Genomic DNA, 22,798 nt, shown 5'->3' on the forward strand with positions numbered 1-22,798 from the left:
TGATTTTAAGTTTTACTTTCTCAAGCTCTTGGTGCATAAAGCTCTTTTTACAAACTCTTGGTGCATAAAGAAGATCTGTAGTTGCAAAGACTAAAGTCTCAAACTAAAAGAGATATTCTTTATAAAAGTTAAGAGTTTACATTTACATTTACATTTATTCATTTAGCACACACTTTTATCCAAAGAGTTAAGAGTTAACCACACACCCCTAAAATGGCTCGTTCTAACACACCCCCACGTCTACGTCACTATGTGGGAAAATTTGCATAACACCAACCAAATGTTCATGCAAAGAAAGAAGGGTAACTTTGATTATTTCTGTTGCTGCCACTGCCATGTTCTGGAGATGCTGTTTTATCAACCTGTCCTCCAACCAATACGCTTGTATAGGTCGTTTGTCCAATTCCCTGAAATATGACCCATCAGAGCGTATACTACAATTGCGCCCCTATAGGCAAAAGGTCATTTTCATATTAATGTTTTGTACTCTTTTATTTGCCCTCTGGTTTGTGTTTTGTGTAGCTCAGTTAGTAGATTATTGCGTTATACCTTGATATGTAATCATGCTATCGTGGGTTCGATCCCAGGAATGGACGTGCATGAAAATGTATGCTCAATAAATCATAATTTAGCATGATTTCTGTGAGGGTTAGGTTTAGGGGTGGGGTTAGGTGTGGTCATTCGAACGAATAAGCCACCTACAGTAGTAAAGTATGTAGGAAATACTGTGAGATCGGTGTAAAACCCCCACACATTGCATTTAAATAAATGTGCATTTTGATTGGTAATGACGTTACACGTCAATTCATGATGACAGACGCAACACGATACTGGCATTATTTTTACGCCCGCTAGAGGGCGCTTGACTTTAAAACGTAAATATAGGTCGTAATAAGGTGCTTGCACAAACAACCTATATTTACGACACTGGTTAAGTTGTATCCAGAACAGTTCAACCCAAATATTTAGTGCGCAGCCCATTTTATGTAGGACTGTTTCCTGATCCTGGGAGAGAAGACTACAATGCCGGCTGTTCTAACTCAGCCTGTAAGTACATTTACATATGTAAAGGATTTGCCACTGATGATTCAAACGCGAGTTTTAAGCCGTGTGGAGCAATGTTTCTCAATTCCAGTCCTCGCACCTCCCTTCTCTGCACATTTTGTATGTTTCTCTTATGGCTTCATACGTTAGTTCTATTCGAACACAAGTGCCCTGCGAAGTGGACTTTCCAGGATATTCCACCATGATTCCAATTTGAAGCGTATATATTCCATTCAAAGTGCATTGAAGTGTGCGAGACGTGAATTTAAATTGTATTTTTTTACAGAGGTATGTGATGTACCACTTGTCCATGATTGAAGACGTTAAATGATTGTTCTGAAGTGAGGTAAACTTCTGCAGATTTCCCCTGCTCAGAAACTAGGGAGCAATGAACACTGTGTAGGGACCACATCAATGGGAACACAGTTCATGCATGAAGCTCACTTCTAACGAGCTGGTTATCTGAATCAGGTGTGTTAACAAAAAAAGATGAGTGAAATATTCAGAGCTGGGGTGTGCAAGGACTGGAATTGAGTACTGCTGGGTTAGTAGAGTTTGTTTGTCGTTTCTCTGATCACAAATGCAGACATGGTTTAATGTTTACATGGTGCGATGCAACGCACCGCATAAAAACAGAGTATAAATCATTATAATCCATAATTATGCCCCCACTGGATGCAACAAATAGCTAGTTTATAATGAGTTTTATTGTTTTTGTCTTGTCTTTCTGGTGTTTTGACCGGGAAACGAATCACAGTAAGGCAAGTGGCGTTACATTTCCACACACTTAAAGCATTCTGCAAAACACAAAGCACTGCATAGCTGGCCAATCATAGCACACCTCGCTTTTCAGAAAGATGAGCTTTGCAGAAAAAAAAAGCTTTTCAGAAAGGCAGGGCATAGAGGAGAAACAATAATGTACAGCATGTGGAAAATAATGTTTTTTAACCTTAAACTGCATAAACACATTTCATTACACCAAATGCACAAAATAATGTTATTTTTAACATCATCATATGACCCTTTTAAGATGTTCTTGATACAGTGAAATTATAACTTTATGTACTGAGTAATATTAACTACTTACTATATGTTTAGGGTTAGAATTGGGGTTTATTTTAGGGTTACTTGCATGTAATTATGCATAATTTATTGTTCTCATAATAGTAAGCACATGTAACACATGTAACAAGGACACCATAAAATAAAGTGTAACCAAACATTTTGCCTGTTTTTTATTATATTTATGCCATATCATTTTAAAATGTTATGTTATGTTATATAATGTTATGTTATGTTATGTTAACATAAAAATCCATTGTATTTTATGTAAAAAAAACACACACAAACAAAAAAACACAAAGCTAAAGTCAAACATATAATTTATAATGTGCATATTTTTTCATAACTTGCTAAAATGACAGTATTATTAAAATATTGATGATTTTAAAAGTCATCCTTAAATTAGCATTACATGATGGTAAAATAAATTACAGTAATACTTTAGTTTAAGGACCAATTCACAGTTGCTTTTTAACATGCATATTACTAGCATATTAATTGTTCGTTTACTAGTACTTATAAAGACTATGTCTTAGATCCCTTGCTAACTATTAATAAGCAGCAAATTCACAGCTGGATGAGGTAAAAGTTGTAGTTCATCGCTTGCACTGGTCCCCAAGCTAAAGTGTGACCAAAAAGACTGTAAAATAAGAAGACAGCATTACAGTGGGCAACCCCTGAATAATCAGTAACATGTAATGATCGATTTGTCAGGCATTTTTATTCATTATGTTTGTTTTGGTTTAAGAATATTTGATTATCTTCTTGCTTAAAAGTATAACATAATCGGGGCCATAAAAGATCTGAGCCTGTCCTGCACCTCCAATCCTGGTTAACAGTCTAAAACCATCAATGCTCATTAACTTCACCAGCCAACGAACTTCCATGCTTGAATGTCAGTGATTTCATCCGAACACACTCTTGCCGCACAATTTCATGGGTGAACCTTGACATTGGGGCTGTAAAGGGGAAGATTGTGAGATAAAAGAATAGATGTAAACTGTTCTCAACTGAAAGGATTCTCTTGGAAACTTTTGGCTCAAAAAATCTTCGTAAAAAGCTTAGATTCCACAATGGGCATCTTGGAATTTTAATGATGTGAATCCAGCCACAATCACAGCTATATCCCAGAGGGAAAGTAGGAGAAAACCACTGGCTAAATTTTTTTGAAATCCATTAGAAAACTGGCTTCATATGGGGTGACAGAAGCTCAGGCACACGCCGGATCATCACCCTGAAACCTCACATCAGGGCACAGCGTTACATTACCCCAGAAAACAGCTCATTGCTCCATCCACTAATGTCATAGGGCACATGCCAGGCAAGTGCAGACAGCTGGGGGATGAGCAGTTGTCATGAATGGACACACTTCATTGTCGCAGGATGGGGAGGGTGGAGCAAACAGAGGGAGAGATTGATTATTCCTGTCCAGCTCAGACAGGCATCTCGGTTTCAAGGCATTCATTGTACTCGGCAGAAAGAGAGGTCAAAGTTAAAAAGTCAATATGAGTGATGATAAATCTTTAGCTTTGGATGGGAGGGATATTGACCAATAAAGCTCTTTTATGTGCTTCCACACATTCACTGTTGAAAAAAGCCCTCCACTGTCTCATGGCCACTTACAAATAATGAATCACAAGAAAATTGAACTATGAAGTTTCATTTTTAAAGTTTTTAGACTTTAAAACTTATCATAATAATACCTCATAATTCTATCAAAAAGTATACAACATTTATTTAAATTATTCATTTAAATATATTTTTAATTTATTGGTTTAGTTTAATCAAGTTTTATTCGATTCCCCTTAGATTTCAATTCTAAAACTGTAACTGTAACTGTAAATGAAAAAATTTAACAAAACATTTAAAAATGTAATTGTTTAAAAACAATTAAGCCTATTTCCACAGTGCAAAAATTTACATTGCCGTAATGACTGTAAATTAAACATCATGTTGTATTTGTGGTATTGCCTTTATACTTATTAAAAATAATTGTATAACAGTAATGTGAATCAAATTATAATCACCTTCAACAGTGTTATTAACTTATTTGTGTTTTTACAGATTCACTTAAAGTGAGATGATGGAAAGTGAAATCACTGACAAAAAATAAATATAACAGCAGGCAAACCATAATCTATTTTTTTTTTTATTAATGTTACTTGTTCAATCAATTTGTACTCTGTTTAGGTTTGATAATCTTTGATTATCTTCTTGTTTTAAAAGTATAATGTTGTAGTGTAACTATATAAATGATAATTCTTTTTTTTTTTTTTTTTTTTTGGGTGAGTTAATTTTTATTCCCTCGCATCAGTTTACTTTTGATTTCAGTTCTAAAATTATAACATTATTTTTACAATGTCATTTCAATAATGAACAAAAATCTGTCATTACTACAATGTTAACAAAAAATCATCATATTTCAATCAATCATATTTTCTTTGTATATTATATTTCATTATGATAGCATTTGTGGTGTTGCATTTATACTCATGATGATTAATGAGAATCATCAAAAAAATAAAAAATAAAATAAAACTACATCCCAATGTTATAAAAACAGTAACAAGGCTTTGGTTTCTTTGCCAAAATATCTTTTTTTTTGCAGGTGAAATGTGACCTGTGCCGTGAAACGTGACTGGTCCCTGGTATGTTGAGATTGATGGGGCTCTTTGACACAGCACACATCAACACAACGTCATGCTTTTTAATGAAATTACATGCCATTTTCATGCTGCCTGTTCCCACACATGACTAATTTCCCATTAGAGCAGGAGAAAGACAACTAATGTCTCAAATCTGTTTTTTTTCACACTTTTCAAGGGTCTAAGAGCAGTTTGCTGGATTTTTGGATCAAATGTGAACAATCCAAATTTTCTCAGACCCTTATAAAGTAAATGTTGTGCACTGCATTGCATTGTGTTGTGTTTTAGGGTTCAAGTAAACCTTAACTTGTCCATAAACTGAACGGAAAATGTTCTGATAGAAAACTGGCAGTATCTTTTCTGATGTAAAAATCTTGGTGGCAGTAAGGGGTTTTACAGTGGAAGTGAATGGGGTTAAAGTGTGGTCGGTTTAAGTCACACATCTTGCACAGTATTGCTGTACTGAGCACTGAAGTGGACTTGTCTGAAAAAGCAACAGTATGTGGATTCAAAGATGCCTGAAACCATATTCATGGACCAAAAAAAGGATCATTTTTAATACATCTGCATCATATGTAATCTGGTAAATTCCTGATACATAAGAACATTCTTTATCTGAAACAGATGCCTCACTTCCTTGTTGCAGAGAACACCACATTTTATTTACTTTCTTCTGGAGATTTCCATGTTAACAAAACCCAGGACAAACTGAAATCAGTAGCTACCCATGACCTATGACCTCACCTTCATGTTAAGACCCCAGCAAAAGGTCAGACGGGGTCAGAAAAAAATCTCACGTTGATCATTAACAGATAAACATCACTAAAACACACACGTCTTGGCAGTCGTACAAACTGATCCAAACCAGATTATTAAAGTTTAATATTTGCTGATGAGCTATTGACAATGGGAATAATAATCTTTGTTTAAAACAATTATGTGTCAAAGACAATCCAGAACCACACATATTTAAACTAATTAGAAATAAATGAACTGAAGTGGTGGTGTGCTTTTGCCAACTTTAGATTTTTGCTAAGTTTATGGGTTATACCTAAGTTTATGGATTTTAAGAAACCTTGCCCTGTAAGGTTTAAGTAATCAAACTTAGTGTGGAACGAGTTTGGACGATTATTTTGTACTAATATGCCAATGTCTGAAATTGTGTGAAACTGTTGTATTATTTTCCTAAGTGATAAGATTAGTAATTTTCATTTTCATTTTTTATTAGATGCGGTCTATCTCTATACTGTACACACACACATTGCACATAATGATTAAAATTACATCATATATTGTCTGTGTACTGCCATAATGAGAATACATTAAGAAATTGAAAATCCATTTATGGACCCTGCTGCACTTAGTATGATTTCCTTTGATAGCTGATAACTTGGGCTGTGTACAAAGCCTCTTTCTCTGATCCTCTTCTGAAAACTTGTTTGCGGCAAGACACAGAACAAAGCCTGTAATGTTGACTGCAGAACTTTGAATGTGATCCTTTGCTCAAGATACTGATAATTTTATTCACAGCTAAGCTCAGCTCAGCAATAAGATGGCAAATATTAAGCTTCCGGCTATGCCAAGAGCATCTGACATTATAAAGAGGGTTCAGTGAGCTGGGCACACAAAAAGTGTTTTGGGCTTTCTCAGTTTTAAATCATACTGCTTGTCTGTTTTTCATACCACATAACACATCTACACACAAATACAACAGTGAACTGAGAATGATACAGTAATCATTAGCAAATCTCATTCATTAATTTATCCAGGATGTGCAACTGTATATATATAAATATATATATATATATATATATATATATATATATATATATATATATATATATATATATATATATATATATATATATATATATATATATATATATATATATATATATATATATATATATTTATGGGTCATTCCTGTTATACAGTGACTTTTATGTCCCAATGATTTATTTCATCATATTTTCTCTAAAATTAGTCACATATTTATAAGATATGGCTTAAATTGTATATTTAGGTCTTCTTTATAACTTAAATAGGGATAATAGAAATTATAAATACAATTTTTTATTTTACACACCTTTTCATTGATACTGTACATGCATTCAATTTTAGTATGTCCTCAGTGCAAAGTAATCAACTTCCACAAGAAATATAAACCATAAAATGATTAAAAAAAAAAAAAAAACTCAAAATTTGTTTTAATTATGTTATAGATTAGGCTAAACTGGCTCTAATCATACATATAACTCATGTGAAAATATAGTAATTTTTTGCAATTTTCTTCAATAACCGTGTCCCTGAAGTAATTTTCCACCCTGTTAGTACATACTTTCTCGCCTTTCAAAACCGACTGCAATTTCATTGAGACCATTTTATAGAAGTGACATAGAAGTCATTTTATAGAAGTCTCACTGGTATTCATCTGTAAAAAATGAGGTAAGCTGCAACTCTCACTACTAACTTTTTTTTTTTTTTTTAAATGAATGGTTAGTTCCCCCAATAATCAAAATTATGTAATTAATAACTAACCCTCATGTCGTTCCAAACCTGTAAGACCTCCGTTTATCTTCGGAACACAGTTTAAGATATTTTAGATTTAGTCCGAGAGCTCTCAGTCCCTCCATTGAAACTGTGCATGGTCTACTGTCCATGTCCAGAAATGTAAGAAAAACATCATCAAAGTAGTCCATGTGGCATCAGAGGGTCGGTTAGAATTTTTTGAAGCATCGAAAATACATTTTGCTCCAAAAATAGCAAAAACTATTACTTTATTCAGCATTGTCTTCTATTCCGTTTCTGTTGTGAGAAAGTTCAAAACAAAGCAGTTTGTGATATCTGGTTCGCAAACGAATCATTCGATGTAACCGGATCTTTTTGAACCAGTTCACCAAATCGAACTGAATCGTTTTAAACGGTTTGCGTCTCCAATACGCATTAATCCACGAATGACTTAAGATGTTAACTTTTTTTAATGTGGCTGACACTCCCTCTGAGTTCAAACAAACCAATATCCCAGAGTAATTCATTTACTCAAACAGTACACTGACTGAACTGCTGTGAAGAGAGAACTGAAGATGAACACCGAGCCGAGCCAGATAAGGAACAAAACACTGACTTGTTCTCAGTTCCACCGTGTTAGGCTAGATTATGGAGAATGTTTGTCCTATCAAAAAAATAACAAATCTGACATAGTTATAAAAGTTCTGTGAATCTGTAAAAGGTTATCTAGCTGTCACGCTGTCTAGTCTCTGTTTCCCTGGGTGTCCACTAGTGGCCTCACTTCCCCTTAGGCACTTCACCGTAGGCACTAGAATTCCTATAGTCTGGTCCTGTGTTCACAGTAATTGCACTCCTGTTAATTGCACCAGGTACAGTCACTTTATTGTCATTAGCCTCACTATAAATACTAGTCTTTCCCTGTTGTTTGTATGGAGTCCTTACCTTTCGTCTGTCCAGCTTTCTCGTCCCCCGAGATTCTTCCTGTCTGCTCGTCCTCCGAGTCATCTCGCATTCTGAGTTCCCTTTTCCTGTCCCTTTCCTTTGTTTTTTTTGTTTGGACTGTGTTTTTGGTTTTGACCTTGGCTGTATTCGACTACGATTTGTATTACCATATATTAAAATACCTACAATTGGATCTCTCGCTCTCCCTGTGTCTCTTTGGGTACACGAAACGTCACAGAAGGACTCCATCCAAAAGAGATCCTGCAGTATGTCTATTCATATTTCCTCCCCAGTCACCAAGCGTGTGAGGAATGGTTTCAAGGGTACTCACCTGGTCGTGTTTCGTGGGACCAGGGGAGGTCGCTCAGGAGTGAGGGGTTGAGAGGAGGTCTGGCATCACTCTCCAATATGGCCCCCCGTCGACCCAGAATTCGAATGGGAACCGCCGTCACACCATTGTGGACGGAGAGGGGAAAGGAGGCGCAAGTCTGCAGAGCCAGCGCCGCTACACAAGATGGCCACCAGTCCAGTGCCGCTGCACAAGATGGCCGCCAGCTCAGCGCCACGAGGCAAGATGGACGCCAGCCCAGCGCCAGAGCACAAGATGGCCGCCAGCCCAGAGCCACTGCGCACAATGGTCGCCGGCCCAGCACCACTGCCCATGATGGCTGCAGGTCCAGTGACACTGCACAAGATGGCCGTCATCCCAGCGCCATGAGGCAAGATGGACGCCAGCACAGCGCCACAGCACAAAGTGGTCACCAGCCTAGTGCCACTGTGCAAGATGGCCACCAGCCCGGAGCCACTGCAGAGGATGGCAGCTACAGTGGGCTTTCCAGAGTTGAGTCATATTCCCGTTGACCCTCCAGAGTTGAATCAGGTTCCTGTTGACCCTCCAGAGTTGAGTCAGGTTCCGGTTGACCTTCCAGAGTCGAGTCATATTCCCGTTGACCCTCCAGAGATGAGTCAGGTTCCAGTTGAATATCCAGATTCGAGTCAGATTCCTGTTGACCCTCCAGAGTCGAGTCACGTTCCAGTTGATTCTCCAGAATCAAATCAGATTCCTGTTGACCTTCCAGAGTCGAGTCAGGTGCCCGTTGACTTTCCAGAGTTGAGTCAGGTTCCGGTTGACCCTCCAAAGTGGAGTCAGGTGCTCATGGACCCTCCAGAGTCAGGGTTAGGCCCAGTTGACCTTCTAGAGTCAGGGTTAGTCACAGTCGACCTTTTAGAGTCAGGGTTAGTCACCGTTGACCTTCCAGAGTCAGGCCTAGTTCCAGTTGACCTTCCAGAGTTGAGTCAGGTGCCCGTTGAATTTCCGGAGTTGAGTCAGGTTCTAGTTGACCCTCCTAAGTCGAGTCAGATGCTCGTGGACCCTCCGGAGTCGAGTCAGGTGCTTGTGGACCCTCCAGAGTCAGGGTTAGTCACCGTCGACCTTCCAGAGTCAGGGCTAGTCACCATAGATTTTTCAGAGTCAGGGTCAGTCACTGTTGATCTTTCAGGGTCAGGGTTAGTTCCTGTTGACCTTCCAGAGTTGAGTCAGGGACTCGTGGACCCTCCAGAGTCAGGGTTAGTCACCATTGACCTTCCAGAGTCAGGGTTAGTCACCTTTGACCTTCCAGAATCAGGGCTAGTCACTGTTGACCTTCCAGAGTCAGAACTAGTCACCATTGACCTTCCAGAGTCAGAGCTATTTATGGTGGACCTTCCAGATTCAAGGCTAGTCACCGTTGATCTTCAAGGACAGAGTCAAGTCACTGGTATTCTTCAAGGACAAAGTCAAGTCACTGGTGATCTTCAAGGACAGAGTCAAGTCACTGGTGATCTTCAAGGACAGAGTCAAGTCACTGGTGATCTTCAAGGACAGAGTCAAGTCACTGGTGATCTTCAAGGACCAAGTCAAGTCACTGGTGTCACCGTTGACCGTTGACCTTCCAGAGTCAGGGCTAGTTCCAGTTGACCTTCCAGAGTTGAGTCAGGTTCTAGTTGACCCTCCTAAGTCGAGTCAGATGCTCGGGGACCCTCCAGAGTCGAGTCAGGTGCTCGTGGACCCTCCAGAGTCAAGGTTAGTCACCGTTGACCTTCCAGAGTCAGGGCTAGTCACCATCGACTTTCCAGAGTGAGGGTCAGTCACTGCTGACCTTTCAGAGTCAGGGTTAGTTCCTGTTGACCTTCCAGAGTTGAGTCAGGGACTCGTGGACCCTCCAGAGTCGAGTCAGGTGTTCGTGGACCCTCCAGAGTCAGGGTTAGTCACCATTGACCTTCCAGAGTCAGGGTTAGTGACCTTTGACCTTCCAGAATCAGGGCTAGTCACCGTTGACCTTCCAGAGTCAAGGCTAGTCACAGTTGATCTTCAAGGACAGAGTCAAGTCACTGGTGATCTTCAAGGACAGAGTCAAGTCACTGGTGATCTTCAAGGACAGAGTCAAGTCACTGGTGATCTTCAAGGACCGAGTCAAGTCACTGGTGATCTTCAAGGACCGAGTCAAGTCACTGGGGTTCTTCATGGGAGAATTCAAGTCACCATTGATCTTCATGAACAAATACAAGTCACCAATGATCTTCATGAACAAATGCAAGTCACCAATAATCTTCATGAGCAGAGTCAAGTCAGCACCGATCTTCTGGAATCCAGTATAAACACCATAGGATTACCAGAGTCTCGTCACTTCTCTGTGGAACTACCAGAGCCTCTCCACGTCTCTGATGAACTACCAGAGCCTCTCCACATCTCTGCTGAACTATCAGAGCTTCTCCACGTCTCTGATGAACTACCAGAACTGTTCCATGTCTCTGCTGAACTACTAGAGTCTCTCCTCACCTCTGTGGAACATCCAGAGACTTGTCATGTCTCAGTCGAACTCTCTGAGCACCCGACTGTTCCTGTTGTGACCACGGAGGCTACCCTTAACATGTTCATGTTCTATGTTTCAGACTTTCCAAACCAGACTTGTCCTCCTGTTGGTCCGTCCACAAGTATGTCGTGGTCTTCTGCTCCGCCCTGGGGGGCTTCCGCCCTGACCAAACGGTTGTGGTGGTCTTCTGCTCTGCCCTGGGGGGCGTCCGTCCCGACCACAAGGTTATGGTGGTCTTCTGCTCCGCCCTGGTGGGCGCCACGTGTTGTCCTTCTTGGACTTGTGTTTTTGTGTTTATTTTTTGTTGTTCTTCTGTCTGTGTCTTTCTTTCTGTTTCCTCCTATGGACCTGGCCCTCCGTCCCTCCCCCTGATCCTCCGCCGGTCCACATCCCTCCTGGGTTTCTTGTCTGTGTCTTTCATTCTGTTTCCCTCTAAGGACCTGGCCCTCGGTCCCTCCCCCTGATCCTCGCCGGCCCACCACCCTCCTGGACTCGTTGTTTTGTGTTGTACTTCTCTTGTCTCTGTGTTCCAATTTTACCTGGTCGTCTCGTCTCTGTTTTCCCATTTTACCTGGTCGTCTTGTCTCTGTTTCCCCATTCTACCTGGTCCTCTTGTCTCTGTTTTCCCCATTTTACCTGGCCTTCCGTCCCTCCCCCTAGTCCTCCGCCGCTCCACCTCCCTCCTGGTCTCTTTGTGTTTTTGGTTTTCCCTTGGGTTCAGGTGGAGCATCTGGCAGCTGCTCCATGGAGGAGGGGGTAATGTCACGCTGTCTAGTCTCTGTTTCCCTGGGTGTCCACTAGTGGGCTCACTTCCCCTTGGGCACTTCACCGTAGGCATTAGAATTCCTCTAATATGGTCCTGTCTTCACAGTAATTGCACTCCTGTTAATCGCACCAGGTGCAGTCACTTTATTGTCATTAGCCTCCCTATAAATACTATTCTTTCCCTGTTGTTTGTATGGAGTCCTTATCCTTCGTGTGTCCAGCTTTCTCATCCCCCAAGATTCTTCCTGTCTGCTCGTCCTCCGAGTCATCTCGCATTCCGAGCTCCCTTTTCCTGTCCCTTTCCTTTGTTTGTTTTGTTTGGACTGTCTTTTTGGTTTTGACCTTGGCTGTTTTCGACTACGATTTGGATAACCATATATTAAAATACCTGCAATTGGATCTCTCACTCTCCCTGTCTCTCTCTGGGTACACGATCGTCAACACTAGCTAAATGTTGATCACTTAATGAGCTATGGCTAATTAAGCTCAAAATTTTCCACCCTGTTAGATTCCACCCTGTAAGGTCTATAAACCTAACAGGGTGGAATGTGCAACTAACAGGGTGGAATGTGCAACTAACAGGGTGGAAATTCTAATAGAATAAATAGTATTTAGTGTATATATATATATATATATATATATATATATATATATATATATATATATATATATATATATATAAATATATATATATATATATATATATATATAAATATATATATAAGTGTGTGTGTGTATATATATATATATATATATATATATATATATATATATATATATATATATATATATATATATATATATTAGTCATCTGAACAGATAATAATTTTGCGATCATGATTGAGTGTGATAAGGAACCACATAGCTATTTTTTGTGTCCCTCCCCCAAAATAAAATCTGGATTATTATTTTGTATAATTAAAAAAAAATATTATAGGGGTGCAGTTCCACACATTACAGGTAGGAAAACATGCAGGACAATGACGGAAAGCTTGTTCATCGTTAACGAACCTGTTAACACTGGTGTTCCACCCTGTTATGCTCCTTTCCACCCTGTTACAAAAGTCATTTTAAATAATAATTTCTTAGCAACGTTAAATGTTTGGCATACTTTTGTCTTATTTTGTGAGGTGAGGAGCACTGACAGCATATATATGTTTCTGAGCAATTTTTTATTATTATTTACATCCCTATTGGCACAACAACAAAAAAGTGGCACAAAAAGTACCTGTTCTTTATTATTAAGACATATTCTATTCATCAATAATTTTTTTGTTAATGTTTTTCAATAAAAATTATAATAGGACATAAGGGACATATACCATCCAAAGCTTATTATTGTTTAACATTTCAATTATTAACATGTTGTGATAACTATCTATATGTCCCTTAACAGGGTGGAATATTTTCATGGCCTTGGTCTGAACAATCTACCCATAATTATTATTTTTATTATTATTATTAATATATATATATTAATTCATCATAGTTTTTTTACATAAATAACCTTTACATAAATATTTTCATGTTTGATGTTTTATTATTTTTATTTAATTTTAACTTTTAAAAAGTATAAACATGAACACTATTGGGCAAAAGTTTGGAATTATTAAACAATATTTTATGCTTTTAAAAAAGTCTCTTAATCACACCAAGGCTGAAATTATTTGATTTAAAATAACTGTTTTCTATTTGAATATATTTTAAAATGTATTTTATTCCTGTGATGGAAAAGCTGAATTTTCAGCAGCCATTATTCCAGTCTTCAGTGTCACATGCTAATGCAAATTTTTTTCTTCTACAGGGTTCATTGGCAAATAGAATGTTCAAAAGAACAGTGTTATTTTAATAGATCATTTTTGTAATATTATAAGTGTTTTTACTGTCACTTTTGATCAATTTATTGCACCCTTGTTGAATAGAAGTAGAAATTTCTTACAACATTTTTTTTTTAGACTTTTGAATGGTGGGTTATCCTGGTTTTTAACATTGATGATGATGTAACAGTATTTCACAATGTTACTGTTTTTACAGTATATTAAAAAATGCAGCCTTGGTGTGCATAAGAAGCTTCTATCGAAAACAGTACAAATTGTAAACAGTTAGTAAATATAACAAAATATAAATATAAACTATAACGATTAAAAAGTATTAAACATATAAAGATGTATCAAGATAAATACAGCATGTGAAAACGTTCTTGTTTTGAAACAAGATCTTGAAATACCAAATACTGGATATACAACATAGTTTAAGAAGCACTTTTGCTGTGAAGAACATTTATGCTAATACATTAAGTGAAGGAAGAAAAAAAAAAAATTTACATCAATACAGCATATAGATGGTTTCAACGGCAACAACATAAACAAACGTTACTGCACATGAGCGCTTTTGTGGACCTAACTTAACTTCCGGTAGACTTCCAAATAGAATCAATAACAACAGCCAAGTCCCTCTAGAGTAGATATTTTTTGATAACAAACAAAATGTTTGCTGCGTGGATCAGGCGGACTTAATGAAAATGCAATTCATTATTTGCCAACAGTAGAGGTTTTAAAGCATAGACATAAAGCGCGAGAAATAGAGGTTTCCCCAGTAACAGCTGTGAACAAAGCAGAGCTGGTACGCTCATACGCTGCTATCAGGCATATAAAATGCAAGTCTTCCTTCAGAAATACAGTGATATAAAAACACCTGTGCCTCGCTTTGATATTTAAAGGGGGGGTGAAATGCTATTTCATGCATACTGAGTTTTTTACACTGTTAAAGAGTTGGATTCACGATCGTGTGTTGGAACCGCATGTGGTGAGTAAAACTGCTTAAAATATCTCTGCCTCCTTGTTAGTGCGTCCCCTTCCCCTCCCGGAGACCCGGGTTCGAGCCCCGCTCGGAGCGAGTCGTTGCTGCTGCTGCTCTCGTTCAGTTTCAGCCTTCACAGCTGTCACAGCTTCCAAACGCTCTCAACACAAAAGCCTACTGGCGCTCGTGATTCTTTAGCTCCGCCCACACGTCACGCCTCCAGCCTGTCGTGTTTTTCCGGGAAAAATCGGTACAGACTATCTTTCTCTTATGAATATAATAAAACTAAAGACTTTTTGGAGTTATGAAGGATGCAGTACTACTCTATAGGTAGTCAAGATTAGCAGGATATTGAGTGAAAACAAGCATTTCACCTCCCCTTTAAACATATAAATGTAAGGAATTATTATTATTAAACGTGCAGTACTTAACGTTACTCAATGAAGCCTTTTGGGGAAAAAAATCAGTTTTAAAATTGTGGTGAGTCTCCAAAAATAAATAAATGTATGGGAAACACATCCCACAGCACAACTTCAGTCTACTCATCACCTTGCCTTTAACTGCGTTTGTAGAAGGCACTGCAGCCAGACCGATATAAACAACACAGACCGGAAGTTAACTTAGGTCCAGGCGCGTGAGCCCGATGAAACCGTCTATAAAAAATTGTGGTAGAAAGTTACTGACCACCTAGAAATGCCTTAGCAACCACCCAGTTCCCCCTAGCAACCACTCAGAAACACACACAATAAATACATAAATATATAAAAACCAGTTAACTAGTATTGTAGTGGTTATTTAAAAATCGAATTGTCATGATTAGCTTGTCTTCAACTGTCATCTCAAGAGAACAGAGTCGTTGAGGGAAATCTCTTGACCCATGATTTTAAAACCAAGCAACAAGCCGAGTAACAGAAATCTGTTTGTCTCACTGTGTCATGATAACCCACCTATTTACAACTTCTATTAGATTTTTTATTCTCGATTCTCCTACCTTGGCAGACAGTGTCACTGACAGCCGTGCAGCTTTTCAACTCCATCTCAGGCTGATCGCAGACGGTGCAGGGCATGCAGGGGTCAAAAGAGGTCTCCTGATCTGAATACGTGTCATCCATGCACTCCTCGCACGTCGTGTCACGGTCAAATTTACAGCGCATCAGCACACCCTGGCCCACAGGGCACACCGTGCAGGCCTCACAGCGGCTCGTCTCTTTGTTGAAGAAGAACCCATAGTCACAGACACACACCGCGTCGTTAGCATCAGTGCAGGGCGTCAGCATGCGTGTGAGTTCAGAACATGGTGTACACTGCTTGCATTGCTCTTTGTGGCTGAAGTTCTCTGAGAATGTCTCACCTGAAGACAGAAGGAGAACATAAGGAACATAAGAGGAACATAAAAAGATATATTGTGCATTTCAGAGTTATTATTATTACCTAACTATAAATGTTTCAATATCTGAAATAAAATAAAAAAGCTGAAATAAAATAAAATATCTTACCAAAATTAAATAAATAAAAATTCAGTAGGTTTCCATTTAAAAAAAATATTATTTTCATTCAAAAACTAAAATAAAACTTAGTAAAAGCTATTACAAAACACAACAAAATGACAAACATTTTATTAAATTAAAACATAAAAGATATAAAAAAGTAAATCAAAACATTAACAAATCAATTAAAAAGTAAATTCATAGTATATTGTAGCAATGTACAAACTTCATAATCATCGGGAAGAAGCACCTGCACCGTGCGCTTTACACTTTGCATTCAGATCGTTAAAATAGGACCCTAAAGAGGACAAGGACCACCCAAGTTGTTATCAGCGTTCAGTTCAGAAGCCTGCATCTCTGATGGTATGGGGTTGCATGAGTGCATGTGGCATGGGCAGCTTAAACATCTGGAAAGGCACCATCAATGCTGGAAGTTATATCCAAGTTCTAGAACAAAATATGCTCCCATCCAGATGTTGCCTCTTTCAGGGAATACCTTGCATTTTCCAACATAACAATGCCAGACCACATACTGCATCAATTACAACATCATGGCTGCGTAGAAGAAGGATCCGGGTACTGAAATGGCCAGCCTGCAGTCTAGATCTTTCACCCATAAAAAACATTTGGCGCATTATAAAGAGGAAGATGTGACAAAGAAGACCTAAGACAGTTGAGCAACTAGAAACCTGTATTAGACAAGAATGGGACAACATTCCTATTCATAAACTTGAGCAACTTGTCTCCTCAGTCCCCAGACGTTTTTTGAGATGTGTTGATGTCATGAACTTTAAAATCAACTTATTTTTCCCTTACAATTATACATTTTCTCAGTTAAAAGGCTGAGAAAATGTTGTATTCTGTATAAAATATTGAAACTTCCACATCATTGCATTCTGTTTTTATTCACAATTTGTACAGTGTACCAACTTTTTTTGAAATCGGGTTTGTATTTTTAAAAAAAATATGATGTATGATTGATGATGAAACTAATATAAAATTTTAAAAACTAGTAATAATGTAACAATATTGGTACCTTCCGTGGATGCATGAAGCCACAACTATATAATTGAGGGGGAAAAACATTAATGTTGACTGCTAATCTGAATATTAGTGGCCTCCAATATCAATGCAGTTATGGACCTAGCAGTTTGGAGCTGAGCTGGAAAAATATGATTTCTAAATCTGCTTTCTGAAATACTAAATGGCACCATTTCATAGAATGGCACCGCTTCTCGAAAATGGGCTATATTAAAAATACTTTTTTAGTTTAAGGAAAAGGGGTAAAAAAAAAAAAATGAAAGTAATGCCTTATATTTTGACCACATGTATTCTCATAGGTACCTGGATTCTACAGGAAGCTAGAAGAAATTAGGATGTCAGTATTGCAAACAGTGGAAAGCAAAGATCTAATGCTGCATGGTTATGGTATTGTATTCCCATCCTCCATCCTATTCAGATATATTAGTGGATAAAGGTCTAGCTATCACTAAATTATTCAGGAAGCTATTTTGTCTGTATATATGTGTGTGTGAGACAGCACAACTCTTGTGGCTAGTCCCTCTTTAGGGCACCATTGCCTCAGTGTCCTATACCATATCAAGTGTTTCAGTACATGCCAGAGGCAGGATATTCATGGAAGCAGTGACCAGACAATGGCACAGAGAAAGATAACATGCTAATGCCATAGTTATCTTTACATCTATCCATCAGAGAGGATGAAATGCTATTGTGTCTTTGTGCTGGACAAACAGAGTTGCACATTATGGGTTCCCCTGTGTGTTGGAGCTGCTAATGGCCCTAATGATAACGGGGTAATGTGTTAGCTTCTGGGGGCCAGTTATTGGGGCTGTATTTAGGAGACTGTGATGGGTAGTCTTTGCATTTCCTGCAGATGAAATTCCGTCCACTCAGCCGTTTTCCCTCTGAGTCTACTCTTCTCCTGATCTCTACCCTTTGAGATGCATTAGCATAATGCTTGCCATCAATAATGCATGTTTATGTATTATGACAAATGGCCAATGTGTGGGGGTGTTCTCAACCATACAATTCAAGGAGTTTATGTGTATGTGTCAATTAAGGACTATGAAGTGCCAAGGTAACATTCTGTCAATAACTTCTGATTATCAGTTGCAAAAAAGGACACCAACCCTGCAGTACATAATTCACTATTTTAGTATTAAGTGCTAGAGAACTAAGTAACAAGAATGGCTGATCATACTCATGTCTTTAGATTCAAAACAACAGATATGAGACAGAAGATACTTTGTATATAGTGTTAAACTGATAAGGGCTATTAATGGTTGATGCGATACAGATATTTGAAGAGCATTGGCAAATGGTCAATATAAAGCCAAAATATAAATTATTAGCTTAAAGAGCTGCTTCTACTTGATCTTACCCATAACATTTGTTTTGCTGGTTGTAACTGGATGTGTTATGGATTGATTCCATAATTTTAAATATTTTTGACTTGTTATTGACCAATGCCAATATTGGCCAAATATGTTCTGGTTATTCAGCCTGGCTGATATATTGGGTTAATAATAAAAGTTGACGCCCTGAGGTATGACATGATATTCTTCATTTAAAACTATTGTTTATTAATATAACATATTATATTATTATGCGAGCAGCTTGTATGAACTCATATTCATTGAGAGCATTTTTGTACTTTCACTAAATGTGTTAATGAGCCAACTTTCCTTTTACTGCTCAGCAAATAGAAACAACAGCTTCATTCTACTGTTGAGCTTAAAATCATACTACATACTACAGCTGAGCTTAAAATCAAATACTTTACATATGCTTTATTATGTTAGTCAGCACACTAAAATAAGTGCATTTCTTTAAAGAGTGATACAAGAATACTAAAATACAATTATTTAAAATATACTGTAATGTAAAATGTTTTATGTGACATGACATTAATTTTAAAAGTGTATTTAAGTGTGTTAAGAAAGTGTAGTACTCTAAGTACATTTAAAGGGATAGTTGACCCTAAAATCTAAATTATGTCATTAAGAACTCACCCTCATGTCATTCCAAACCAGTAAGACCTCAAAGCAAAACAAAGCAGTCTGTCATATCCAGTTCATCGAATGATTCGTTCGCGAACCGGATATGACAAACTGCTTTGTTTTGAACTCTCTCACAACAGACACTAAAGAGAAGACAATGCTGAATAAAGTCGTAGTTTTTGCTATTTTTGTACCAAAATGTATTTTCATGCTTCAAAATATTCTAACTGACCCTCTGATGTCACATGGACTACTTTGATGATGTTTTTCTTACCTTTCTGGACATGGACACTAGACCATACACACAGTTTCAATGGAGGGACTGAGAGCTCTCGGACTGAATCTAAAATATCTTAAACTGTGTTCCAAAGATAAATGGAGGTCTTACAGGTTTGGAACAACGTGAGGGTGAGTTACTAATAATGTTTTTTTCATTTTTGGGTGAACTATCCCTTTAATTGGCCCTTTATTTCAGTAATATTACATTATTTGCAAGTAAAATTATTTAAAGATAATTTTACCATTTGAAGTACTATTAATTGTTCATTTAGCACAATGAAGTAAGCTTCTTTTTCACAAGTGAACCCAAAATATACTTTAATCTTAAATGTCTTATCTTATTTACATTTTAGGGTATAAAATCACTGTATCAGAGCATTAGACAATGAATGATCAATACAAGTTTGCTAAATACTGAAGCTAAAGAGTCATGAATTCATCTAAGGTCCAATGATGGGAGCCTGAAGTGACAACTGCAAGTAAACGTTAGGCAGATGAAGGTTAACTTTACAATCTGCTTGCGGGCAACATGTGGTAGTTAACGTTAACTAGTAGGTAACTGGGTGATGTCATACGCTGTACACACTCACCTATAAACATTGTGAATACTGCTATTGTGCTGTTGTGCTGATAGTTACATCCCAAACTCGCATCATTGGTTAAGCATATGTTGCTGTGTTGGGCTTGTTGGGACACATACCCCCCCCCCCCCCCCCCCCCACCCGACCCCACCCCTTGATAGAAAAGGTCAATTGTGGAGTTGACTGGTGAATATACACACCTGGTTCTTTGACATTACAAAGCACTTATGTGTCAGGAATTAATACGAGCCAGTTAACTTAAATGATCACTTCTTAAACAGCTGTTTTCATTCCAGTACCATCCCAAATGCTTCTTTTACATGTCAACACATTATTGCTGAAATGTTGTGAAGCAGCATTTGGTGACTTATGAGGCTGTGAAAGGAACAGTTTGGGGTTTTCAGCATGTAATGGTTAAGTTGATTGATGAGGAACGCAGATCCCAGCACAGGCCCTCAGGGAAGGCCTGACATAGAGATGGGAATTACAGAAGGAAGAATGTTTGGGGTTGTAGTGAATGACAAGGGGTCTTGGTGGACATGCTTTTCTGTGACCTTCACCCAAGGCTACAAAACATTAACAAAAAACGAATATGCTCAGGATTAGGTCAGTTTAAGTTGTCAATCTGCTTGTGTGATTATGTTGAAAGGACATTTACACAATTTTATACTATATGAAAAAAAAATCACAAATTAAATCTCTTTAATATGTCCTAGACATCAGTAGATGCACAGCACATACAGATTTTTCTGAAGTCTCCAACTCCTGAGAAAAAGATCCCAGTAGCTTCTCTCGTCTGTCATCTAGAGTCTCTCAATAATTTCTTAAATGTTCTCATTCTCATTTCAGACCAGATGATCTGAGTTATGCTATCTGTAATTATTTTATAGCTCTATACTCTTAATGTATGTTGACAAGTGTTTCATTAGTGTCTGTTCTTATTTCTCCTAATGCATTTTAGAAGAAACATCCATACAGCAGTCCAAAGTCTGACTGCATTCCTTTTTTTTTTTTTTATTTAATACAGCATTTACAAAAATATATAATCAGCACAACAATTTGTGTGAAAAGCTTCATTTAAAAACACCAAGAATTGCAGAATGTCCAGAGAACCAGATTATATACGTCTTTGTACGTTGTGTCTTTTTGACATAACTTTAAGATGTGTCAAAACGCTATATATTTCTGTTTATGTGAAAAAAATTACATACACTCATGCAAAATATGTTTAAATTAAACAATTCTGAATTGTTATTAGACTTTTGGCCATTTTACTCCATTTTAATTATCCATATATAAATAAATTAAACATAAGACTCTGAGCTATGAAATAGATATTAAATTATGACTATATTTAAGTACACTATTAAAAAAGTGCACTTCATAATAATGTCGAATTTTTATGCTTTGATAATCTTTTATAGTATATTTTAAAGAACGTTGTGTTGTGTTCTTACATAGTAGAGCACATATAAAGATTATGATTTAATTGTACTGTGTTATATAATATTAAACATACACCTATCATTTATTATATATTGTTTATAATTATTAATTCGTATATTTATTTTGTTGTTTAAGGGAGTATGAAACTCTACATAAATACTGTAAGAACTAAAGGATGACTATTTTTGGTCACATTTCTGGTTACTTTCTGGTTACTACTCTTATTTCCATTAATCTCTCTGCTGGGTCATCCAAGCAGACATGTGGGAGATGGTGGGACTCTTGGAAGTGGTGGGATTCTGGCAGGCTCTAGCCTAAGACTTGGCTCAGGACCAGACTCTGTAAATGAAAAACTCTAGCCCCCAGACCTTGGTACAAACACTCTGTTACGTGACCCTGCCAGTACAACAAATGCATGTGCCACTGGATTTTGGTTTAATTAATCTCACTTAGAGCTCACTGAAAACTCTCAGATTGGTCTCTGAGCTCTCCAGACAATGTTTTGTCAAGTCTCATTTCCTAAAAGCATTTCCCCTTTAGCTACTAATTACCGTTCACTGCTCAAAAGCCCTTGGCCTCCCCTCAAGTGAGAGTTCAGCACAGGAAACGGCATTTTAAATAAGGCAGCTGCTTCATTTTAGCAACGCCACGGGCAACATCTCTGTGGATACTCACTGTCAAGACACGGTTCACACACTGTCTGTGTCTCTCCGCAGGGCGTCACCATCCCTTCCCCGGGTTGGCATTGTTTGCAGCACTCCCCACTGGTGGTGAATGCTCCTGAAGCACATGAATTCTGTGTAGACAAGACTCTGCCCTACAGAGATAAAGGGGGAAATTAGGAAAAATTCAGATGAGAGAATCATCCACGTATTACTGTATACATAACATATCCACTCTGATCTACATCACAATATGGAAGAAAATATCTGTTTCATTAAGACTTCAATTAAGACAGATTTTGAGAAAGTACAGAAATACCAAATAAAAATATTTAAAATCTATTCACACTAATGATGTCACTTGCACTTAGGGGTGTTTCCAAATTTTCATCCATTGAAATGCCCCAGAGGTAGAGTCACATTTACCTTTGTATGGTGAAGTTTAGTGACCATGGAGTACACATTGGATTCTTGTTCGTTAATCTTTTAAATTGTTCTATTGAATATTAAATTAATATATCGCAGCTGTAAATTTATTCATACAATTCCTAACTTTTAGACTTTATATGCCATAATGTGACGATATCTTGCAATTGTGACTTTTTGTCTCACAACGGCAACTTTATATTTTAAAATGTGACTTCCTTTGAAGTTCATTTTAGTTATTTTCATTTATTTATTTGACTTTTTCAGTGATACAGTTACT

The 22,798-nt window shown here is 37.6% G+C and overlaps 1 protein-coding gene across 2 annotated transcripts in view; it reads right to left on the reverse strand.

Annotated features, from left to right (window-relative positions):
• Positions 1 to 22,798, reverse strand: part of LOC113111904 (tumor necrosis factor receptor superfamily member 16-like) — a 40,779-nt gene that overhangs the window by 12,954 nt on the left and 5,027 nt on the right. For both annotated transcript variants that reach the window (XM_026277097.1, XM_026277096.1), the window contains exons 2-3: positions 22,106 to 22,247; positions 15,609 to 15,968 (exon numbers count right to left, since the gene is read on the reverse strand). In XM_026277097.1, coding sequence (XP_026132882.1) covers positions 15,609 to 15,968; positions 22,106 to 22,247 — 502 coding nt within the window. The remainder of the gene's footprint in view (positions 1 to 15,608; positions 15,969 to 22,105; positions 22,248 to 22,798) is intronic.

Source organism: Carassius auratus, chromosome 12, assembly GCF_003368295.1.
Source record: "Carassius auratus strain Wakin chromosome 12, ASM336829v1, whole genome shotgun sequence".
NCBI lineage: Eukaryota > Metazoa > Chordata > Actinopteri > Cypriniformes > Cyprinidae > Carassius > Carassius auratus.